Below are 22,403 nucleotides of genomic sequence, written 5' to 3'. Positions count from 1 at the left end.
TATTCCTTGCGTTATACAATAATAATGCTGAATGGGATGTTGTATGTGTTTGCGGTGCATGCAGTGTCGTCATTTTTATTTGGTTCAAATATTCGTACACGTTCGTTTACACGCGTAATTTCACAATGACAAAATCTTTGTCAGCGAATCGTGGGTGTTCCCCAATATTTCATTGGAAAAAATTTAAATAACAACAACGAAACGCGCTCACCCAACTGTAAATAGTAAATAGGTGGATATGTTCATGATAAAAAATCCGTAAAAGTACGCAATATGAGCGACTGTTACCGTGTTTTGTCGGGTCTATAAATACATTACTTCAGGGAATTTACAAAGTCCATTACAATTTCCATAGGAAATATTAGCTACTAAAAAGCAAGTAAAATTTAATAACAAAAGTACCTGTCCTTCTCAAAATACACTCGTATTTTTAACCGACTTCAAAAAAAGCAGGACGTTCTCAATTCGACTGTATTTTTGTATGGATGTCACGCGAGAACTCATTTAGGCATTTCTGAACCGATTTTGATGTTTTTTTTTTGTTGGAAAGAGGGTACCTCAGTAGCAGTCCCATTTAAATTTGAAGAAAATATTCCACCTGTAAGGGTGGCAAACTAGGGGGAAAATCTTCTGGTATCGATTTCAATAAAAGTTGACAAATAGAGACAATACTGAATGACCTTATTTCACCAGGTCAGGCGTAAGCCAGGGCAGTAACCTCGAGCCGCTGGAGTTCATAATAATGATAAACGATCTGCCGAAAGTTGTTAAGGACGCCAAATGTTTATTGTTTGCCGGCGACCTTAATCTGTATTTGCCCATACGAAACTCTGAAGATTGTGTTAGACTGCAGGAGGATATTAACAGAGTAGTGAATTGGAGTAAGGGACACCAGTTGCAATTTAACACCTCGAAGTGTGTGACAATCACTTTCTGTCGCGCGCACTCGCCTGTCAGCCATAATTACGAGATTGAGGGGATTACTATGACTAGAGTGACTGAAGTTCAGGATTTAGGAATTGTACTGAATCACACCTAACCTTCCGAGATCATATTATTCGGGTATGTAAAAAAGCGTACAGGAATCTAGGTTTTGTTCTTCGTAGGGTTCACGGCTTTACAAATATTATAGCGATAATCGCCTTATATAACACCATGGTTAGAAGCCAGCTTGAGTGTAATGCGGTCATATGGGGCCCGCATGAAGCGAAATACGTGGTCATGTTGGAGAGGGTGCAAAATAAATTCACTAGGTACCTCTATATGAAACAATACAGCGTTTACCCATATTACCCTCTGATGCACCCAAGTCTATTTGTTTTAGGAATGGTTGGCTATAACACACTTAAAGTCAGGCGAGAACTTGCACTAGTATCCTATATTTTTAAACTTTTTAGAGGAAAGATTTCCCATCCGGACCTTTTGAAGCAAATAGGCATGTATGTTCCGGACGGATACGTGTGGCGTCGGCGACGGCCTCATCTGCTGACCGTACCGCGCGAGAGGACCAACCCGCTGAACAAGGCGCCGTTGACACACGCGCTTCGCATTCTCAATTTGGTGGCCAATAACGTAGACATATTCTTTTGTTCTTTGACTGAACTCACAATGGTAACTTTGTTTGTAATATGTTATGAAAATATATAGATTAGTTATAGGCAGATATTTCATATCGCTGTTATACTGGGAAAAACAATTATTTCACAAAATATCGACTTTGAAATAAATGCAATTAAAATTTCACTGTGTCAAAAATTGTTTTATTTTCACAAATATCATCCCACGTTAATTTGTAACGGTGATTCTACATTTTATGTTTTACTGAAATTTGAAAATGTTTGCATTTTACAGCAATTTTGTCGCGTTATCCTAAATTAAGTAATATTCTATGTAAATTCCAGATAATTGGTTTTCGTAGTATAGCGACGAATGTAGCTTACTATTGCATTAGGTAAAATCCTGTAATTATAGTTTATAAGTATTGATAAATAAATAAATAAATAAATAATTCCACGAACTTTTGAGATCGGTTTTTTAGCACTCTGTTCTGAGGTTATTATTCTTTTTTGTTTTTGGATCAACATCCTTCAATTAAGTCTTCATTTCAAATTTCGTATCTTCCTACAACACATGGTACAAACACGTACAAACAATCCGAAGACTCGCTTAAATAAAAACACAAATAAATAGGGCGAATTGCGGAATAAGCCTATAATCTATTATCACAATACAAAGCTCAGAGAAGTAGGTCAAAAAAACTCGGACGGCATGAATACATGGCTTAGAGCGGGCTATTAAACCTTGTAGGCCCCTCCTCCCGACTCCCGACTCTCCCGAACCCAAGAAAAACAACTTCTGCTTAACCTATTTCCTTTGTGCGCATTCACAGTTTCGTTCTCTTCGCACAAAGTCACACTTGACTGTTTTTCCAATACGGAGAGTCCATTTTGCAGTGAATCGTTTCGCAGTATACATTAAAAATTGAAGAACCAAACTCGGTTTACCAAGGGGTGGTAAAGCTAAGAACATTTCGCACGGGGTTACAAAATACGATAACAAAAATATTATTATCGCAGTATACCTACTTACCTACATAAATTAAGTATCCGTTGTTGTGACGTAACGTTCAGTTTTCACGAAGTTATTTCGAAATTATTTGCTGGATTCCAAATTTCACGTTCCATATGTCATTTTCGAGAACATTTTAAGTTACATCCGTTATTATTGTAAGAAATTATACTGGGTGTAATCGTTAAGTGTGCCCAAGCGATTCTTCCGTAAATATATGAGATATTAAAAACCTTTAAACTGATATCGAAAGTACGTTACCGGATGGGTAAAACGAATATAATAACTTTTTTTAAATAAAACTAGAAATATCCAAAATTTTAACGTTTAACTCTCTCATGCGTTTAATATGACATTCGTAGAGAGGCTTGCAGAGAAAATATTTGCTTCCGAGTCTCCTTGAAATGCGTAGGGATATTTTGAACGCACACATACCATCACGCCTGTCTCCCTTGCAGAGACTACGTACTGCCATTCTCTACGCATATCAAGAGCGACCTCTTTCGCATCAATCTTTTCATACGTTCGATTTTTCTTGATGCTTGTGTCGTAACCTTTTCCAAATATAAATGGCGTATATTTGTTTTTGAAACAGACCAAACGTTTCGGGCCTTTTACAGACCGCACGGCAACGGCTGACCATCGGCTCACTCAGTCAGTCTACGAATGTACGCGATTTAGATCCCAAAAAAAGTTTCATTTCCTATAAATAAATTATTTTCATTAAGTAGATATAAGATTTTAAAAACTGACGACTTCTAACTTTGACATTCATTTGTTTTCGGATTGGTAATCTTTTGCATTTGCTTCTAAATGAAACATAAACCTAGTTTGAAATCCGTTTATTTTTTTAAGTGTTGCGTCTGTTGCCAATGACTACAAGCAGTTCAGGGGTTCAATGTGTTTGTTGATGCCGCAATAGCAGCTTATATTACTTGTAGCTTGTCACTGTATTCAGAAGATTTATGATTTGATTACAAATGCTCTGACTTTACTTTTTATCGAGGAAATGGGTAAACACTTGTTTGGTCTGTGAGGTAAATATATCACTAACGAATTCCTCAATTTTAATTTGTAGACAAACTTTTGTTTCACCATTATGTTGATATGTTTAAACCTTCAAACTAATCGTTATCTTTTGCCACTTCTGAAAAATATCTAACTGTTTCACACACAAATAATAAGTAAATAACTAACGTACGCACACATTATAGCCGCACTAATGAAACCCTGTATCGCAGGTGCCATGGACATACACCCAGACAATCACACAGTACATCCAAACTCACAAGAGCGATAAATGTAGGCCATACAAATATATACTCTGCGTGGCAGACCAGCATGGTAACCGTTCGGCCACGGAGGAAGTTAAATAAAAAAAATATAATTATATCCTCTTAAGAATGTCAATGGTTGCTTTGATTCTAGAACTATCGTTCACATCGACTACTTGAAATCTCGGCTGCCTGCTGTTAATCACGACTGGACGCATTAACTGCAAACATGCCTCCTATACATCGAGAAGTACTTAATAGAAATTCACACTCATCTTCTACATGCATACATTGTTGTAACTTGCCCGCAGTACTGACCCATTTACGCCAAATCTGTGAAATGAAAAATATTGAAAAATGAGTACGTACTACGCGAATACTCCGAACTGCAACGGGCACCGCGCATTGAGGCTTGCAGTATCCTGCAAGCTCCGTACCAATTTATCTTGACTGAAACTTATGAAAATACACTACAGCAAATATGTATAGAATATACATATAATATACGAGCCCTATATCCTATATGAATGTAAATAACATAAAGTACTTAAACATTATACTACGATAAGGGTGTATTTCCACCGGCGAGGCGAGACAATTTTTAAAACTATATATGTTGCCTGCGGCACGTGGTCGGTCTCTGATTACGGGGTGTGCTTATGCTTGTCGGTGGCACAGTAATTAGTAGAAGTGTGCCTTACATTTTGAACAATTGTGAAATCTTGTACTCGTAATTTAGTCTCCGTATACTACCTACGTAAGGTGGCGTGCGGACGCTTCGGGCTTCGTCCTCCGCTAGACCTCGGCCTACGGCCTCGGCACTCAAGACTTTAACAGATTGAACATAATGACGGCCATATTGAAAAACGGCAAAAAGTAAGTTTTGACTGCAAATTATTATTAAACAGCCATAATCTCAAAATAATGTGGTGATCTCCCCCACAAGCCGATTTTCAGCTGAATTAGAGCAAATTTCTATCTGCCGCCAAAAAGTTTGTATGGCAGCCATATTGAAAAATGGCGAAAAGAAATTTTGACCGAAAATTATTATTAAACACCCATAGAGACACCCACATGCCGATTTTCAATCGAATTAGAGCAAATTTTCATCTGCCGCCAAAAAACACTTCTATGGCAGCCATAATGAAAAATGGCGATAAATTAATGTTGATCACAAATTATTATCAAGCACTCCTAGAGACCACATGAGAACTTTTAAATGGATCAGAACAATTTTTATTCTACTGCCAACAAACGCTTGTATGGCGAACCATATTTGAAAATAGCGAAAATCCAATTTTGAGGACAAATTATTATCTGGCACTTCTGGAAGCCTCCACATGCCAATTTTTAGCTGAAACAGAGCGAGTCTCTTTCGGCAGCTATTTTTTCACGGAAAAATCGCTTATATGGCAGCCGTATTAAAAAATGGCGAAAAAAAACTTTTAACCCCAAATTATAATTAAGGACTCCTAAAGACCCCTGCATGTCAATTTTCAGCCGCATCAAAGCAAGTTTCTCTTCGGCCGCCATTTTGGATTCGCCATCTTCAATTTTTTTACAATTGAACAAAAACAGGCAATTGACCACCCTCTATAACATTTCTTCCAGCACCTCCTACCTATCTTTAATAATTTCCATGATAGAAGGCTTTGAAATTTGTGTGGCAGTCATCTTGTTTATTTGAATTTCGAACATTTTTTACTTTCTGCGGAAATTGACCAAGGCGTATCTCATAAAAGTGCATAAAAATTCCCCCGATGTATTATAGTTTTTGCAGGCCGTTGATCACTCGTTTACATTTTCCACATTCAAGTCTTTCCATATTTGATTCTTTGCCTTGAAGCCTGTCCGCGTACAACGGTATAATTTTTTTCCTCCATATCGGGAAGTATGCGTTCTATTTTTCTAAGTGAGTCAGGATTTGTAGCTTTATATATATAACGAGGCCTGTACCCCACCTACGGTGGGGTCGGGCTCGGCCTGTGGCGCGTAGTCGGGTACAGTTTACGGGGTGTGCTCATGTTCTTCGGTGGCACAGCAGTTAGTACTATGGGCGCTTGATGAGGAGGTCGATTCCCGATTTGGGCCAATTTAAGAAACGAACATTTCTAAGTTGGTTTTGGTCTGAGTATTCTGGATTATCGTTGTTTTGTATTCATAGTACAGAAAATTCGGCTGTAGTTTGGCATTTTATCCCCCTAAATACTTCACTTTGGCATAGCTTTCAAGAAAATTGAATCTAACAGATATGGTTGAGATACAACAACGCTATAATAAGTATCTCATTTCCACTACATCGGAAAGTATGCCTTACATTTTTACAATTGTGAGATCTTGTACTCGTAATCTATTTATTACGCCTCAGTATATAATTACCTCCATACGAAGGCGTGCGGACGCTTCGGGGTTCGCCCTCCGCGGACCTCGGCCTGCGGCCTCGGCACTTAGGACTTTGTTTTAAAAATTTAAATAGCTCTTTAATGGCGGCCATATTTAAAAATTACAAAAATATATTATGACCACTAATTATTATCAAACAATCTTAGAAATCCTTTCGTGCCAATTTTCAGTCCGAGCAAAGCAAGTTACATAAATAAATTACGGCTATATCAAAAAACAGCGGAAACAAAATTTTTACTCCTAATTATGATGCCATATCATTTTCAGTCGAATTAGAAGAAATTTGTATCTATCGCCAAAAAAGTTAGTATGGTAGCCATATTGAAAAATGGTGAAAAATATATTTTAACTGCTAATTATTAAACACTCATAAAGACAGACAGATTTTTCAATCGAATTAGTGCAAATTTTTATCTGCCGCTAAAAGAGCTTGTATGGCGGCCATATATAAAAATGGCGAAAAACCAGTTTTGATCACAAATTATTATCTAGCACTCTTAGAGACCACACATACCAATTTTCAACGAAATCAGAGCAATTTTTTTTGTCACCGACGAACGCTTCTATGGCGACCATATTTGAAAATAGCGAAAAACAAATTTTGACTACAAATTATTATAGGAATGAAACTATTTTTCCGGATTTAAATCGCGTATATTTGACAACCGTGTCAACCGTGACCATGGGACCTGTAAAGGGCCCGAAACGTCGGTTTGTTTGAAAAAACAAATATACGCGATTTAAATCCGGAAAAATAGTTTCATTCCTATGTGTAACAATCGCGAAAACCTAAGAACTCGATACAAATTATTATCCATTTCTAGTGGTCTTCGCATGCCAATTTTCAGTAGAATCAGAGCAAATCTCTTTCGGCAGCTATTTTTAACGAAAAAAAAAACACTTATATGGTAGCCATATTAAAAAATGGCGTAAAGAAATTCTTGACTCCAAATTATGATTAAGGACTCAGGCCTTCGCATGCCAATGTTCAGCCGGATCGAAGCAAGTTTTTCTTCGGCCGCCATTTTGAAATCGCCATCTTGAATTTTTTTAACCCAGGCAGTTGACCAGTATTACCCTCTATGACATACCTTCGAGCACCTCCTACCTATAATAGTTTCCGTGATAGAAGGCTTCAAAATTTGTATGGCGGCCATCTTGTTTATTTGAATTTCGAACATTTTTTACTTCCCGCAAAAATTGACCAGGGTGTATCTCATAAAAATGCACAAAAATTCCCCCATGTATTATAGTTTTTGCAGGCCGTTGATCACTCGTTTACATTTTCCACATTCAGGTCTTCTCATATTTGATTCTTTGCCTTGGAGCCTATCCGCGTACAATGGTATAAATATCTTTTTTCCACCATAACGGGAAGTATGCGTTCTATTTTTCTAAGTGAGTCTAAACTTGTAGCTTTATATATATAATAGGTGGTAGAGATTTATGTCTAATAGAGACTTATTACAGGATTTAAGTATTAACGTAATCCGTTTATATGTAGATTATATATTATAATACAATTGTATAGAATATAATCTCTTAAATAAAGTATCAACACTATAATAAAAGTATGTATAAAGTATATATAGTATTTTGTTTGCTTTTCTTATTTAAGTAACTTCTGTATGACACATCCAGTCACAAACCATCACGAACCACTGAGTCCAAAGACAAACAATCTTGCCCAGGTTATAGAATACCATAAGTCAACTTTAAGAATACTAAGTCTATTGATACTCAATTCCTTGATCACTTTAGAGTAACTATTCTATACGCATTGGAAATCATTTCTCCATACTAACTACGCTATTAATACTCTTAAGTTATTCTGTATAATTCCTTTTGCTCTTCTCTATTGTACCTAATTATAAGTGAATTCAGCCATTTTCGAAGTAGCGACTGTTTAGTTACAATGTGTAGAAATTAGATTCAACTTTGATTTAGACGTCACAAAAGTGTTACTAATTATTACAATGTATTCATTTCTGTGTAGGTAAGTACCTTCCAACACCAAATAAAGGCCACAGCTTTTTAAAAGTAACTTCAAAGTTTTAGGAGCCTTATGTAATTTTCCGAAATTTCATATTAATTTGGTGCATTGTAGGAAGCGCAAGATTTTTTCATAGTTTTCATGTAAACGTACCTTCCCGATATAGCTTAATCCGCACGTATTTTTCTGGTATAGGTATTCGTGCTTCCACTTCCACGTGTAAACTTTATTACTGATGTAATTTATTAATTGGCCATGTTTTATTTTATAAGTTTCTCCATTTTTATCTTTCTAGTCTACGAATGTGCCTATAAACGGAGTTCAAAGAAGCATGCATTGGCATTCTTAAAATTATAAGTTACCTAATTAATATGTAAAAAAGTGCACTATATTCTATCTTGACGTGTTCTGGAAGTCAACATTGATAATATGACAAGATCTAGTACACTATAACTGTGTAAAGGCCATACTCGTAAGTCTATCCTAAGTCACACTAAAAACCTTTTTTAATCATTAAAAAGTAACTACCGCGTTTGCATTAAGATTTTAATTTAGATCTTATTCATATATTTATAAGTTTTAAATTAAAATCTAACGCAAACGCGACAGTTGAGTTTACATATTTCAAAACTTACTCATGGTCCCAGAAAGCAATTTAATTCCCATGACGCAGTCGAAAATTACTTCTAAATTCCCGTTCCCCATTCTTCCACAGGAAGGATATTATGAGCGTCCAGCAAGATGGCAGAAGTGTAATGTAATGTAATAATAGCAGGGGTGCATGTTTTGATTCAGTAAATATTTATACTTAAACTACATATGATATTTTCATTGTGGGATTGTTTTTTTGTTGCTTAAAATCTCATAAATATAACAGCAATTTCGTTCTATAAACTCTTTTATTATTAATTATGACATAAAAAACACACTGATGGACCTACACCGATTCGATACACCATATTTGAACTCCGGCAATCTACTTCCACCAAATATACAAAGTAAATTTTTAATTACCTTAATAAAACCATCCATGTAGGCCACTTAATGTTACAACTTCTGAGTATTTATTTTTACATTGACAAAAACATTAATTTCAACACGTCAAAAATATACAAACCATTCATAATATAATATTTCTACGTATGTTTATGCATTACTAACGTACGTACATTATATAAGTATTATACCTACCGTATATATATCGCAAATGAAGTCAAATACTTTCGTAACCCAAAACTGTCGAATAAAGAAAACACGATTTTAAAGATCAAAAAATAACTGAATGAAACCAACAAATATTACACTCGTTTATAAAGGGATAATTAAATATGTATTATGTGTGTACAAATATAAATAATCACATTACAACGGTATTTATCTGGTTTCACGTCATAACATTTTTTAATATAAGTAGGTATGTACTAAGTGTGCAAATTAATAAAAAAAGAAAATGGTACAAAAAAGTCGCTGAGGACAGGATTCGAACCTGCGCGGGTAATACCCATTGGATTTCAAGTCCAACTCCTTAACCACTCGGACACCTCAGCTGTGATCGTTGATGCGAAATTAAATGACACTATCTAATTTCGCCTGTCTCTGTCTAACACTACGTAACGTTAATGTTATTTTTCTCATAGCGCTCTTCAATCTTAAACGTAGCGCTACATTAATACATTCCATGTAACTTTGTTACCAATCCTCGCAGTTACGCACACGCAACATTTCAACAACATTGGTAACAATTGAACTCTGATACGAACGTTAAGGACTTAAAATCCAATGGGCACTAAGTTCGAAAATTCGTCTTTTGTACGTTGAGAATTATTGCTTTGTACCGAGTTTAACCTAAACTTTTTTTTAAATAGCTAAACTTATAATTGTAAAAATTTACTATTGGTATTAGTGTCTTCAGTAAAAACCTTAGGCCTTGGAAATTTCCGGTATATTAAAGAGAAAGGTCACTAACATCATAATAAAAATAAGTTGAACTAATTGTTAAACATTTCATCTGATAATTTTGTCTTCGACGGTGTCCGGGCTCCGTCACTCGCTCAAGGTTATGCGATAAGTGCCTACCGCTGAGTGCGCCGACGTCGGCGCAAGCTCTCATACAAATCTTTCATTTATGAGCATTCGTTTTCGCAGGACTGCACACGGCGGGCAACGTTATTGTCACCCCTCTGACGCGTGCAGTTCCTTTTTCCTCATACTCGTAGTGAGCGCCTGGTGTCATTATCATTAGTCAGACTTAGTAGGCTATTATAGCCAGGTATTTTCGATTTTGTATGAGAGTGATGTGAGAGTGTGATGACGTAGTAACTATTAAGTAATCTGTGTCGGAGTGTAGAATTCGGAAGAAAATATTGATTTTAAAGCTATACATACAAATGATTACTAATTATAGGATGAATACCATTTATCTATAGCCATAAAAATATCCAATACTCCGACACCTACGTTCCGTTAATAAATGGTGATAAGGGATGGAAAAAAATAAGTAGTGTATGTCTAATCATAACCGATCATGACAAACATTTTTAATTGGAATTTTTGTAGGTCAATGTATGTACCTATATTGTATGCAACTCTACGCTCCGTAGTAGTACTTTAGAATATAATGTGCGTCACGTTCTATTCGAGTCCTTACATTTTTTGACATTTATTTGCTTAAAAGTCTCCGTGTAACGGGATGTTGTTTTCCTCCATGATGGCAGCTGTGTGATGTTATGGTTTTTACGCTACTAAAGCTTTAATTCCTTGAAAACGTTCGAATCAAATGGTGTACATTATAATAGGAAAGTGAACCAACTAGTGTGAATGTGCAAGTGTTGCGAATAATGAGTGCATGACATGGTAGTTAGATGCGGAGTGCGGGAGCAGAGCATGGTAGCGATAGATGATATCGGGTGTGTGAGGGACCAGCAGCGGCGGAAGTAGTAGGATGCCGTGCGAGAACTGTGGTGTGCAGTTCAGCGTGTTTCGGCGCAAGCGCGCGTGCTCAGAGTGTGAGCGGCTGTATTGCGCGGCGTGCCTGCGACGCAGCGGCGGTATGTGCGCGCCGTGCCGTGCAATTTCCACGCGTCCACTGGCGCGCAATAACATCGCGCACCTCAAAGTCCGTGATCTGCAGTGCTTCCTACAGCGCCAGAATGTCTCCACTCGCGGTTGCGTCGGTGAGAACCCCACTTCGACCTGTAGCGATAAAGTTCCTTGGATCACGAGCATTATCTTAGATAACATTCTAGAACTATCATTCTTAATCTTGTGACAATGAAAATCCAATCACAATGCTATTGAGTTGTAATTCGTTTTTGCTGTGCTAATGCAAACTGCAGATGCAGATTAGAATATAGAGTTTCCGCTGGTCATTACACTTCTGAATACAAGAAAGTTTGCCAAAAAAGTAGTTTAAATTTCTTTGACCCAGTACAAAATAAATGTGGACAACGGGCTTCATGAATTTTGGCTTAGACTTCATGAATATCTTGTATATTATGCATAAAGAAAAGTTTGTGCAACATAACTCTTGTAATTAGATTGTCAGATTTTTATAAATGACACACTAGTAAATTAGTGTGATATTGTAGTTTTACACATTGTACTTCCAAGGGTAGGAACCTTATCATTTCTTGATAATATAGCTATAGCCTGTTTGTTCACTGGATTATCCATCAATTGCCATAAAATTTTGTGTCTAGACTTCATGGTTCAGTGAATAAGGCCTGCCACATGTCAATTCTGGCATTTAATACCAATCCCTGTGAATTATTCTATCTGTGTAATAATCATATTATTAACAATGAAAAAAGGAAAAAACACTGGCGGTTGCTAAAGAAATCATGGGACCAAACCACAGTCTCAAGATATTTGCTGTCCAAGCGGTTAAGATTTCTTTTGATAGTTCAAAGTAATCAATTGCAATAAATTCAGAAAATTATAATCATTTTAAGAGATTTGATGAAACTTGGTACCCTATTAATTGTGAATCTGTAAATTTATTAACTCTTCTAAAAATAAAACTTGTTGACTACATACGACGTGTACTTGTTGCAGAGAAAGAAGAGTTAGTCTCACTTTGCGTGCATCATGTGAACAGTACGGCGTACCGGCGGCGAGGACCGCACCCCGAGGGCTCCCCTTTCTCCTCCTTCAAAGGCTTCACCAACAACATCAATGACTTCATCAGCTCTGCCTTGGACCTGCGCAACCAACCCTCAAGCCAGCAACCAACTGTTCCTAACAGTCAGTCACTTCTATATTTATAAACCAGTTGTCGAGTATAGTATCAACTCATGCAATGGTGCTGTCAAGCAATGTTTTTTTTTACCGTGCCACAAGGTTTTAAATCGTAAAAATCTGAGGGACACTGTTCCTGCACACGTCACCATAAGACTTAAAGTTGACAAATTTCATGTGCCTGTAATGTGAGCAGCACCATTACCCTTCAAAACCAGAATGCAGGAATGCTCATTCTTTCATGAGAAGCTCTACTGCTACTAATGTGGAAATGATCAGATGTTACCATAAAGTGATAATGTTAAACTGTTGTTACATGAAGAAATCTTTGTTTAAAAGAAAATCTAATGCCTCCTCTAATGTCTGATGGATTGTTAAAGTTTTTGTGGCTATTTCATGGTTACAGCTGTTTGCCCATATCAGACATCCAAATCATTGCAATGCCTTACAGGCACGTGTGTGAATGCAGCGCATGCGCACGCTCCGCCGGGCAGCGCCGGAGGCGGCGGCGCTTGGACGGCCCGAAGGGAGCGCTTCACTACCAGACCAGGTAATCAATGGCCAGTGCTTTTTTTTTGTGGGAAATACTTTGTATAAAAGTATGGTTGTAAAAACTGTTTATAACATTTTGTGCTTCATATAAGTCATCCGCTTCGCTTACTTGTCGCAAGCTTCGGTGCACACGAATGATTGTTAGGTAGAGAAATATGTAGAAATACCGAAAGCTGCAAGAAACCCTGTACAAGGAGTAACAGTTGCCCCTCGTTAGGGGGCGAGCCGGACATCCGCGTGCCCGTGCCGGCCTCCGAGTCGCCCAGCGAGTCGGAGGCCAGTGCGCGCGTCGACACTGCCGACTGCTTCGAGATCGAAGACATCGACGACGCGGGCTGGGAATTTGTCACGCGTCCCGCCGAACCCCTGCCCAATGGTGAGATTTCGCTTCTGCGCACAGTGTTCACTTCGGAGGAATCTACTGCTCAGTGTTTGTCCATTTTTATTCCACTCGTAATAACGCTCATTCGTCGCGAGTCGCTTGGCCGTCGCGAGTCGTGACTGACTACATCCGCTTCGCTCGGTGCCGGGGCATGTTGGCTTCCCGCGGCGGTCGGTCGGTCAGGGAGAATCACTCGTCCCCTAGTCACGCCACCTTTTGGACCGGTTCGTCAGACTCGGAGGTGCTGATGACGGCCAACGAGGAGCGCGCGGAGGCCCCGGCGGGGCCGGCCTCGCTGCGGCGCGCCGCCTCCGAGCTGCAGCTGCGGCAGAACGACGGCGCGCACTCGCCCGACGCCGCCAGCCTGCAGGACGAGCCGCTGCTGGACGACACGCCCGGTACGTGTCGCGGTCGGCGAGAGAGGGCCCGCTCTCCGCCGACGGCGATCGTAGTACGTAACAATCGATCAGGGCGTTGCACGCAGTTTAGTATCAGATAATTGTGATGTGAGATAAAAAGCTTGTAGCTAAGCGAAATCAGAGGGCCATATTTAAAACGAAGTAATACATACATTGTTCAGACTCAAGGTTGCCCATCGGCGGCGAATTTATAAATATCGAGTATAACATAACACACATTTCAATATACTTACATAAAATACGAGCCCTGTACCCCACCTACGGTGGGGTCGGGTTCGGCCTGCGGCGCGTGGTCGGATTCAGATTGCGGGGTGTGCTCATGCTCTTCGGTGGCATAGCGGTTAGTACCTTGGGTGCTTGATGGGGAGGTCCGATTGGGCCAATATAAGGAACGAACATTTCTAAGTTGGTTTTGGTCTGAGTATTCTGGGTATTGCCCTCAGAGTTATCGTTATTCTGGTATTCATAATACAGGAAATTCGGCAGAAGTTTGTTCGGGTGTTTTTCCCCCCTAAATACTTCTCTTTGGCATAACTTCCAAAAAAAAAGAAATCTAACAGAGAGACAGTCGAGATACAACGACGCTATTATAAGAATCTCATTTCATTTCCACTACATCGGGAAGCATGCCTTTTTACTATTGAGAGATCTCGTACTCGTAATCTGTTACGCTTTCGTATATTACCTCGTACGATGGCGCGCGGACGCTCAGGGCTTCGCCCTTCGTGGACCTCGGCCTGCGCCCTCGGCTCTTAAGACTTCGTTTAAAAAAATATAGCTTTTTAATGGCGGCCATATTTAAAAATTGCAAAAATATTTTTTAACCACTAATTATTATCGGAAACACTCATAGAGACCCCGACATACCGATTTTCAGTCGAACTATAGCAAATTTTTATATGCCGCTAAAAAAGTTTGCATGGCAGCCATATTGAAGCACTCCTAGAGACATCCACATGCCAATTTTCAAAGGGATCAGACCAAACTTTTTTCAGCCGCCCAAAAACGCTTGTATGACGGCCATATCCAAAAATGGCGAAAAACGAATTTTGATCACAAGTTATTATCAAGCACTCTTAGGGTCGTATTCTAGAACTCTATTCAATGCTCAAGTCAGGATTTGAGTATGACTTAAAGCACTCAAAATCATACTCAAGTCCCTGCCATTAGGGTTGTATTTCCAGTGCTTGTGTTTCAATTGCAATCCTGACTTGAGCATTGAGTAGAGTTCTGGAATACGACCCTTAGAGACTCACACATACCAATTTTCAAAGAAATCAGAGTAACTTTTTTCTGTCACTGACGAACGCTTCTATGGCGACCATATTTGAAAATGGCGAAAAACAAATTTTGACTACAAATTATTATCACTTCTAGAGGCCTGTACTCCCCAATTTTCAACCGAATCAGAGCAATTCTATTTCAGCGGCTATTTTTGACGAAGAAAACGCTCATATGGCAGCCATACTAAAAAATAGCGAAAAAATACTGTTATCCCCAAATTATGATTAAGGACTCCTAAAGTTACCAATTTTCAGCAGGATTGAACCAAGTTTTTCTTCGGCCGCCATTTTGAATTCGCCATCTTGAATTTTTTTAACCCAGGCAGTTGACCAATGTTACCCTCCTACCTATCTCTAATAGTTTCCGTTATAAAAGACATTGAAATTTGTATGGCGGCCATTTTGTTTATTTGAATTTCGAAAATTTTTTACTTCCGGCAGAAATTGACCAGTACCTCATAAAAATGCACAAATATTCCCTCTATATATATATCATAGTTTTTGCAGGCCGTTGATCACACTTTCATATTTTCCACATTCAGGTTCTCTCATATTTGATTCTTTGAAGCCTATCCGCGTACAACGACATAAATATCTTTTTTCCACCATATCGGGAAGTATGCGTTCTATTTCTATCAGTGAGTAAGAACTTATATATATATATATATAATATTGTACAGAGCAATTTCCACGTCCAAATACCGTATGATATCGCCACGCCCGTTTTCGAGGATTTTTAGATTGTATATAAATATAAAAGCATAATTTAGAAATGATTACATTACAAGATTGTAAAATGATACTAAATACTACATAACATCGGGCTGGGCCCGTCGGAAGCGGCCAATCGCTTTTTATGGTACCGTTAGCGGTAATCTAGTGGCGGTAGTAATGCAAGATTTCGGAGGGCTCATTTGTGGGATGGAAACGTCGTCGAGACTGGTTGTATCGGGGTTTCATATACTCGCTTATTGCCGAGGCCGTGCGCGGCCGCGACGAGTCTTTGGAGGCGCTAGAATGAATGGCGCGGTCGGTGTGGTTCCAGCGACTCCGAAGAAGGTGGACCTGGAGAGCTTCCGGAGCGCGCAGGAGCTGGAGCTGCTGAACGTGAAGCAGCTGAAGGAGCTGCTGACGCGCAACCGCGTGGAGTACCGCGGCTGCCTGGAGCGCGCCGAGCTGCTGGAGCGCGCCACGCGCCTGTGGCGCGACCACGCCCAGTACCGGGACGGTCAGTGTCCGCGAAGGGGCGCCGGTCCCCGTCCGCCCAACTAAGCGTCCGTGTAACGTTGCAGAGGTGGACAACCTTCCCCTGGAAGAGTGCTGCAAAATCTGCATGGCGGCGCCGCTGGAGTGCGTGCTGCTGGAGTGCGGGCACATCGCCGCCTGCACCGCCTGCTCCAAGCAGCTGGCCGAATGCCCCATCTGCCGCCAGTACGTGGTGCGCGCCGTGCGCTTCTTCCGCTCCTGAGCCCGTCCGCCGCCGAGGGCCGAGCGCCCTCCGCCCCCGCGCCCTCCCGCGGCCCCCCCGCCCCCGCCGCCGTGCCCGGCGTGAGTGGTGCGAACTGGAACGTCATAAAAAGAGGAAAAGTTCGAAAATACGTTCAAAAATATGTGGAAAACAGCGACGTTACCTGTGTAATGGACTTAAAAATCGGTGCTGGCGCCGGCTACTGTTGTTGTACCTCGAAGCACTTCTAAGTCTTAGCAAATTAATTCTACGTCTATCCACGTCTTAATGAAATAGCTAAGTAGAAATATATCGAAACAGTCCCAAAGTTGTCTAAAAGTCACAAATAGCCATAAAACGGTACAAATGGTTCGTTATTTGTGACGCTGCTCCATTGTAAAGGTATTACTTCCGGATGGCGAAACACTCGCGTAGTTATGACAATACACTTAACATGTTATATCCTAGTTATTTCGATCGGAGTACCATTGAAATACATGTGTAAATAAAATTAAATTTGTATCGCACGTACTTATACTAATCAGTTTATATTGAATGCTGTTATAATGTCATTTGCGGCTTGTGTTGTTCAAGAGAATGTCTCGAGCAATACCACAAATTGCCCATTAGTCGGTGCTCGTCCAGGATTACGAGTGAAATATTTGTCGCGACAGTCATTTATTGTTTAGATATTAGTTTTCGTACTCTTAAACGTTACTTGTAAACTTTATTGTAAATATGTGTAAAATACCATGAATTTATTGGATGTTTTAATTGAGCAGGGAATTATACTAGAGGTAGATCTACAAAATTGTTGTAATTTTATCTGTTGAATGTAACCAAGTTACTCTTCAGTTTTTGAAACGCCACCACCTCGACCTCTGCGCTGAGAAGTCATTGAAATCGTTCACAGACCATATTCGTCAAAATATTATAATTCTGTAAACCTTTTCGGTGGTGGTGAACCGCGTGAGATCGCAACATACTCGCAGTGCCTCCAACTTCTACATTCAAATTCAGTGGATGGATAGTGTACGATCAGACATTCCACTAAAATCACTAGCTGACACTGCCTTGTAAATTGTTTCGTAGTTCGCTAGCGACGACGAGCTGTAAATTTATTTTTGTACGCATTTTGTATAAGTCGGACACTCTCGAAGATTACGTAGTGAACGACAGTCGCAGTTATGACTATAGTGTATAAAGTAACTCTCATTAGCCCTCTGCTTACTCTCGCTGCGGCCAAAGTTGCTCTGTACCACGTTAGTTGTTACGTGTGCAGTAGGTTTGTAGTGTTAGCGAAGTAACGTCCGAGCGCAACTGCCGGGCTCAAATGGATCTCAGGACGCCCGATGCCCCGCAAGGCTTAATAAAGCATCTTCGCAATCAAGTCATTGGCTCGACTCGAGGCATCTTTTCGATTGTTGTATTGCAATGTTGGTTTGAATCATTCGGAGGTTCAATTTTCTAAAGTATTTGCAAGTGTTGAGGAGCCTCTATACAACAAAATATCTACTGCAAATCTAATAATTGTAACGTTTTAATACGAACCGACCTCAAAAGTTCGTGGAATTACATCTATTTGCCAAGTTTTATTGAAATCGATTACCGGAAAAATAGGCGCAACCGGATTCATCCCCTAGTTTGCCACCCTTAGAGGTGGAATATTTGTTTTCAAATTTAAATAGAACCCATCAAAATAGGTTCACAAATAGTAATCGCGTAATATATACTTGACATAAAATTGAGAACCTCCTCCTTTTTTGAAGTCGGTAAAAAATTATGTGTGCATTGATAGCTCATGAATTCTCCGTGTAGTTCAAATTGACATAAAACATTGTACATAAAATAGCGAATAGTATTTTTGTATTTGGTAGGGTTTATAACGATTATTTTACATTTTTACCTTTAGACAATCATATTACGCGTATGGAGTTTATCTAAGGTTTGGCTACATTATACACTAATCGTGCGAACAATCACCAAAAAGACGTGCCGATTTTGTAGCTTCAATATATGTTTGATCAGCTGAAACAATCATGGTCATTTTACTTCAATTCTGACGCTTGTAACTATCAAATTGAAATGTAAATAAATCGACGCAAAGTTGTCATTATTTCCGGATTTTTATTGAATCCCATCCTTTTGAAAGTGCAATGTCATTTCGTGGACATCAGGGCGCATTAGCGACGCGCCGTCGGCTAGTCGCGGCCCACGGCGTGCGTGTGCGCCGGGCGGTCCACGCGCACGACGGCGGTCGCCAGCGCGAAGTAGCCCTCGTACTCGACGACGTCGGGCGTCGTGTCGTAGTGGTAGTGTCCGCCGTCGCCGTGCTCGCCCCAGCCGTGGAAGTGCTGCACGCGCAGGTCCAAGCCCTGCCGGACGATTAGCGATTAACTCTTGGCAAGTTAACGAAGACAACTCTTCGAAAATCTAACAGTCGTGTCGGCTGCAACCGCTGGGGCCTACCGAACGTACCATAGAACCGTAACGATCGCGTTAGACGCGTAACATATTCGTTTATGATGCAGAAAAGGCTCTCACGTGGTCGCCGGTGACGAGTGTGCCGACGTGCGTGATGGGCGCGCGCATCTCGAAGTAATGCAACCAGGCGTCAACCTCGGCGTCGGAGCAGATGGGAGTCGCGGAGAAGTCCGGCATTACGTGGTGCTTGACGCGGCCCGCGCGCACCACGAACGTGCCGCCCAGACCTTGACACGTATATGGTTAGGAAATTGTGCATACTTCTTGACAGTGCCAATGTGGTATGGAACATTGTTTTATCCGACGCGATAATAGATGTCTAAAAAGTAGTTGGATAAAGCGGCCTGCCGCAGAGGTACGGCATGAACTAACCGACTACTTTGTCTCCGTAATGGTTCTTCAACGCCTCCCTGATGGCCGTGATGAAGTTGGCCTCACCAATACGCTTCTTTACCACTACTTTGAGCACCTGAAATAAACGTTAGCGGAAATATGGTTTTGAGTTTGTGAGTGACTAATTATTATTACATAAAAAAATACTATTACATTTTGTAATGTTTGTTTCTAATTTATAACAACTGCAAACTGTTAATCCTGTACTATTTATGTTATATGGTCGTTTGTTTGATGTTTATGGTATATACATGCCATAGTATAATAAGACAAGTACGTTAACTCCATACAAAGGTAGCGGCGCGGCTTGTATGTGTGCGCGGCCGCCACGCGCCGTGTACGGACGAACAAATACGCATAATCTCACGGTGCACTCACGTTGCAAAGCGCGAGTCGGCACACGCGCTCTTAATTGTAGATTGACGCAGTCGCTCGGGGTTTAAAAAATGACATCAAAGACGTAGAAGTGTTTATTGTAGTGTTTGTGGTAGTTTCATCAAGAGTGCCTTAAATTCAGAAATGTTCAGCATTTCATTTCTAATTTATCATCATATCCGTAATCAAGATAGCAATCCGAGATGCTGGTACAGAAATATCAATTAGTAAGTACCTACTGCATTTTAGAAAGCTTATTTCAATATAGTACGAGAATACTGTGACGAATACCTTAGTTTTTTCAATTTATGTTTACAACCTGTAGGTACAATTAAAATAATAATATAACAACCCTACGCTCCGAGCGAAGTGTATGGCGTTTACGCCAAACCGGCAGGAACGGCATTATTTGCTCTTATTATTCTATGTTTACGTACTGCGTTTGAAATTTAAAAAATCTCTTATAAATGTTAGAACAATGATAACAAGTTAGCTATATATAACATTGGTTAATTACACAATAAGATGAATGAACTATGAAGTTTTAGCCATAGTTTCCCAACTGAGCTAAGCTCATAGATGAGCACAAGTACTGCTAAGCTAAATTGCTTTCACGATTGCCAAGTTCATATTTGTGAGACCAATTGTTAATCGAAGTAAAAAAATATTAGTATGTGCGCAAGTGTGTATGTAATCGTACGTTATGTATGTATTTTAAGAATATCAAAGACTTAGAATATTTTATACTTGGGAATAAGAAGATAATGTATTTACCTTTCCTGGCTTGCCTTCACTGAGCAAATAGTTGCCAAGCAGCGCCGACCGCGTCTCGTTGTTCGGCAAGCGCCGCGTCAGATAGCCACTGTTGCCCTTGGCCGCGCCGACCGGCTCCACTGACGTGATCCGTGTGCCCTGATTCACCGTGCCGTTGCTCACAGTTAAGTTGATAATGCCCTGCAACAGGGTTACCATTACAGCTCAACTAAAATGGTACTGTAACAGATTCCATGCTTTAGTTGTTATTATCCTATATACATCAGTAATATGCTTCGGACTCTTACTTACCTCACAGTTAACCCCGATGTAGGGCCAGGGCCCCGCCCCGGCACCGGCTATGAAGGCTGGGTCGCGGTGCAGATAACCAGCCAGCTTTGCGAGGTCGTACAGTTTATCGCGCTGCACCAACGGCAACAGATATGGCGGCCCTCCCAGCTCTATTAGTTTCGCGTCGCCTGTCAGACCTGTCACGTTTTCGATTTGAGAAACATGGAAACATCTGTGCAAAACAAGAGCTTATAATTAGAAATAGAAACTATTTATTGTAACGCCACATTATAAAAAAAAACACAAAAACAAAGACTAATATTACTAAAACAGAAATAACACAAAGAACAGCGTAAAAACATTTCAACAACAAGTTACATAATACTATACTGACATGTGTGCGGCTGTGGCGTGTACAAAAGGATCCCATTCAGCTAAAGTCACAACCAAGGCTAGGTTGTGACGCTGGTTTTCAATGGGCCCTAGCCGAGTGAGTGAGACTGACGGACGGATGCGTCCCGAAACAGAAAATAAAATAAACTACGTAAATACTTATATCATGAGTGTGTATAGTGTTATTGCAGTGTGTACTCTTATATCGAACAAATACTTACATAATTAGATACTGAAGAGATTTTGCGATTGTTTATTATTGGAATCCACTTGGAAGCTCAATTATATTGGACTTTTTTATTAATCTATTATTGTTCGACAATACACAACATTCTTACTTTTCACGTTTACATTTTTTCCAGTTTCTAAGTGCACTTCAGAACGATTGCCTAATTAACAGATAAATAATCTTAAAACGTAAAGCATACGTTTTATAATACGTATAGACAGTTAAGCCAGTATACTAATAAATATTTCTTTTCAGATATTACAATTATGTTTAATACATTATTTATTATAGTAATTATTTAATTACTGTAATTAACTAGATAATTATCTGGTACTTGGTCAACAAAGTTAATACTTTGATTTCCAAGTTGGTTTCCAATCAGGATCTCTTATCAAACTGTGTATATTACTTGCTGGAAGCTAGTTCAAAATTGATAGCATTGTTTATATTTTATTGAAGCTACCTATTTGATAACGAATTTCTTCACTACTAGAATGAAGTATCAATTTCTTTTCATAACAACATTTGTGTACAATTGAAATTGATTACGTTCTTGTCTTCGTACGTACACCCTGTTCGTAGACTAGATTTAAATTAAGAGCTTTTATTTTTGTGTTGTCGTTTTTTACCAACATTCTTGAAGTTGATTATGTTTAGTACTTTAAAGTACAAGTTAAAGACTCTAAAATCGAACTTCGACACACGCTACTCCGACAATACGTTACTTAGACATACATATTTTACTCAGACACTACGCTACTTCGACAACACAGACGAGATGTTTCTTAAAAATATCTTTGTACTCAGATCAGAAAAATCGTCATTACAAACCCATGTAGGAAATGGTTTCTTATATCGATCAATATAACAAAAAAAGGACATCATTACGAAGACGCATTACAGGACGTAGAAAAAAATCGGGACAGCA

The 22,403-nt window shown here is 39.6% G+C and overlaps 2 protein-coding genes and 1 non-coding gene across 7 annotated transcripts in view; 1 reads left to right on the top strand and 2 right to left on the bottom strand.

Annotated features, from left to right (window-relative positions):
- Positions 1 to 9,703: 9,703 nt before the first annotated feature.
- On the bottom strand, positions 9,704 to 9,785 carry Trnas-uga. The gene has a single exon. It is a non-coding gene; the product is annotated as a tRNA-Ser (tRNA).
- A 1,008-nt stretch (positions 9,786 to 10,793) lies between these two features.
- Positions 10,794 to 16,639, top strand: LOC113237633 (E3 ubiquitin-protein ligase rififylin). 5 transcript variants are annotated; one of them, XM_026474240.1, is made up of 7 exons: positions 10,794 to 11,411; positions 12,292 to 12,480; positions 12,944 to 13,024; positions 13,244 to 13,402; positions 13,642 to 13,806; positions 16,156 to 16,338; positions 16,403 to 16,638. In XM_026474240.1, exons 1-7 carry the CDS (start codon positions 11,180 to 11,182, stop codon positions 16,576 to 16,578), a joined length of 1,185 nt encoding a protein of 394 aa, XP_026330025.1. In that variant the 5' UTR covers positions 10,794 to 11,179; the 3' UTR covers positions 16,579 to 16,638. The 5 variants fall into 5 exon arrangements, with proteins under 5 accessions (XP_026330025.1, XP_026330024.1, XP_026330028.1 ...); XM_026474239.1 differs by having other exon boundaries at positions 12,926 to 13,024; XM_026474243.1 differs by lacking the exon at positions 13,244 to 13,402 and having other exon boundaries at positions 16,403 to 16,639.
- A 2,025-nt stretch (positions 16,640 to 18,664) lies between these two features.
- Positions 18,665 to 22,403, bottom strand: part of LOC113237291 (ester hydrolase C11orf54-like) — a 74,297-nt gene continuing 70,558 nt past the window's right edge. The window contains exons 2-6 of the mRNA XM_026473681.1: positions 20,875 to 21,101; positions 20,584 to 20,763; positions 19,414 to 19,510; positions 19,102 to 19,268; positions 18,665 to 18,932 (exon numbers count right to left, since the gene is read on the bottom strand). Coding sequence (XP_026329466.1) covers positions 18,759 to 18,932; positions 19,102 to 19,268; positions 19,414 to 19,510; positions 20,584 to 20,763; positions 20,875 to 21,101 — 845 coding nt within the window. The 3' untranslated portion in view covers positions 18,665 to 18,758. The remainder of the gene's footprint in view (positions 18,933 to 19,101; positions 19,269 to 19,413; positions 19,511 to 20,583; positions 20,764 to 20,874; positions 21,102 to 22,403) is intronic.

Source organism: Hyposmocoma kahamanoa, unplaced genomic scaffold (genome assembly GCF_003589595.1).
Source record: "Hyposmocoma kahamanoa isolate Upper Pololo Valley unplaced genomic scaffold, ASM358959v1 93, whole genome shotgun sequence".
Lineage (NCBI taxonomy): Eukaryota > Metazoa > Arthropoda > Insecta > Lepidoptera > Cosmopterigidae > Hyposmocoma > Hyposmocoma kahamanoa.
Note: the sequence above shows the minus strand (reverse complement) of the source record. Positions and strands in the feature narration are given on the sequence as shown.

What these genes read in the sequence shown, in the direction of transcription:
- LOC113237633 (XM_026474239.1), top strand. Translation starts at nt 11,180, where the DNA reads ATGCCGTGCGAGAACTGTGGTGTGCAGTTCAGCGTGTTTCGGCGCAAG. An exon ending in GCAACCAACTGTTCCTAACA is followed by an intron (nt 12,481 to 12,925) that starts GTCAGTCACTTC and finishes AATGCCTTACAG; the next exon opens with GCACGTGTGTGAATGCAGCG. An exon ending in CGCCGAACCCCTGCCCAATG is followed by an intron (nt 13,403 to 13,641) that starts GTGAGATTTCGC and finishes CCGGTTCGTCAG; the next exon opens with ACTCGGAGGTGCTGATGACG.